The sequence below is a fragment of the Amphimedon queenslandica genome, unplaced genomic scaffold, assembly GCF_000090795.2.
Source record: "Amphimedon queenslandica unplaced genomic scaffold, v1.1 AMPQUscaffold_865_Cont27119, whole genome shotgun sequence".
NCBI lineage: Eukaryota > Metazoa > Porifera > Demospongiae > Haplosclerida > Niphatidae > Amphimedon > Amphimedon queenslandica.
In genome coordinates this window covers 1-1,068 of record NW_003558786.1, presented here as the reverse complement: position 1 = coordinate 1,068, position 1,068 = coordinate 1, and the positions used below count along the sequence as shown (strand labels likewise).

The window sequence follows — 1,068 nt, the reverse complement described above, 5'->3', positions numbered from 1 at the left end:
TCAATAGTACTGATCACTATCTGCATTATAAAGAGAGAGAGACAAAATAACAAACAAAATTAATAATAATGATGATTTTTTGAAAGAAACAATGCCACAAAGATGATTAATTTTTTTAATTATACGTTTTACAGAATAATTTTAAAAATTAGATAGTTTACGGTTTAGAGTCTACCGTAAATATTCTTACCCGTGTGTAATTTTTTCTTATTCTTTAATTTAAAAACGTTCAAAATGCCTGACTATCTTGGTAAAGATCAGAGAAGGACTAAAGAGGGAGAAGACGAGGAAGAAAAGCCAATTACAAGTGAGAGATGACCTTTACTTTATTTATTAATTTTGTTTTTAGGTCTTGACGAAGGAGACATTCAAATACTCAAGACTTATGTAAGATTTTATTTTAATTATTTTAATTAATTACAAACCACACCCACAATTTTCAAAAATAAAAGTAAAATTTTTTTGCGTTTTATGTCATCAGGGAACAGGTCCTTATGCAAAGCCAATAAAAAAGATAGAAGACGACATACAGGACCACATAAAGAAAGTGAATGAGTTAGCAGGGATAAAGGAGTCTGATACTGGACTGGCTGTACCTTCACTTTGGGATCTTCCTGCTGATAAACAAGCACTCCAGAGCGAAGAACCTTTACAAGTAATATAGCACAATATATCCTCAAATAAAAACCTGATAAAATAAAGTATTAATTAGAAGAAATATGAGGCTATTTATTATACATTAAGTATAGGAGATACCTCAAATATAAGTACTGTGTACAAATTAAAAATAAGAAATAGAAGTCCAGGCTTAGATTTAAGGATTTACAGTATTTGCAATCCTCTCCTACTCTTTCTTTGCTTGTGCAGGTGGCAAGATGTACTAAGATCATTGATGCTGATACTGATCACCCGAAATACGTGATTCATGTTAAGCAATTTGCTAAATTTGTCGTTAACTTGCACAAGAACTTAGCACCAACTGATATAGAGGAAGGGATGAGAGTTGGGTGAGGGACTGAATATATAGAAATTTTATAAAAATTAAACACAAATTTTTAATAATTTTTT

At 30.5% G+C, this 1,068-nt stretch overlaps 1 protein-coding gene across 1 annotated transcript; it reads left to right on the top strand.

Annotated features, from left to right (window-relative positions):
- The first annotated feature begins 161 nt into the window (after positions 1-161).
- Positions 162-1,011, top strand: LOC100636768 (26S protease regulatory subunit 7-like). Its single transcript, XM_003392090.3, has 4 exons — positions 162-307; positions 350-387; positions 482-655; positions 868-1,011. The coding sequence occupies exons 1-4, from the start codon at positions 235-237 to the stop codon at positions 1,009-1,011; spliced, it is 429 nt and encodes a 142-aa protein (XP_003392138.1). The 5' UTR covers positions 162-234.
- Positions 1,012-1,068: the final 57 nt, after the last annotated feature.

Coding starts and splice junctions, on each gene's coding strand:
- LOC100636768 (XM_003392090.3), top strand. CDS start 235: ATGCCTGACTATCTTGGTAAAGATCAGAGAAGGACTAAAGAGGGAGAA. Junction 308..349: donor GGAAGAAAAGCCAATTACAA/GTGAGAGATGAC, acceptor TTTTGTTTTTAG/GTCTTGACGAAGGAGACATT. Junction 656..867: donor AGAGCGAAGAACCTTTACAA/GTAATATAGCAC, acceptor TTGCTTGTGCAG/GTGGCAAGATGTACTAAGAT.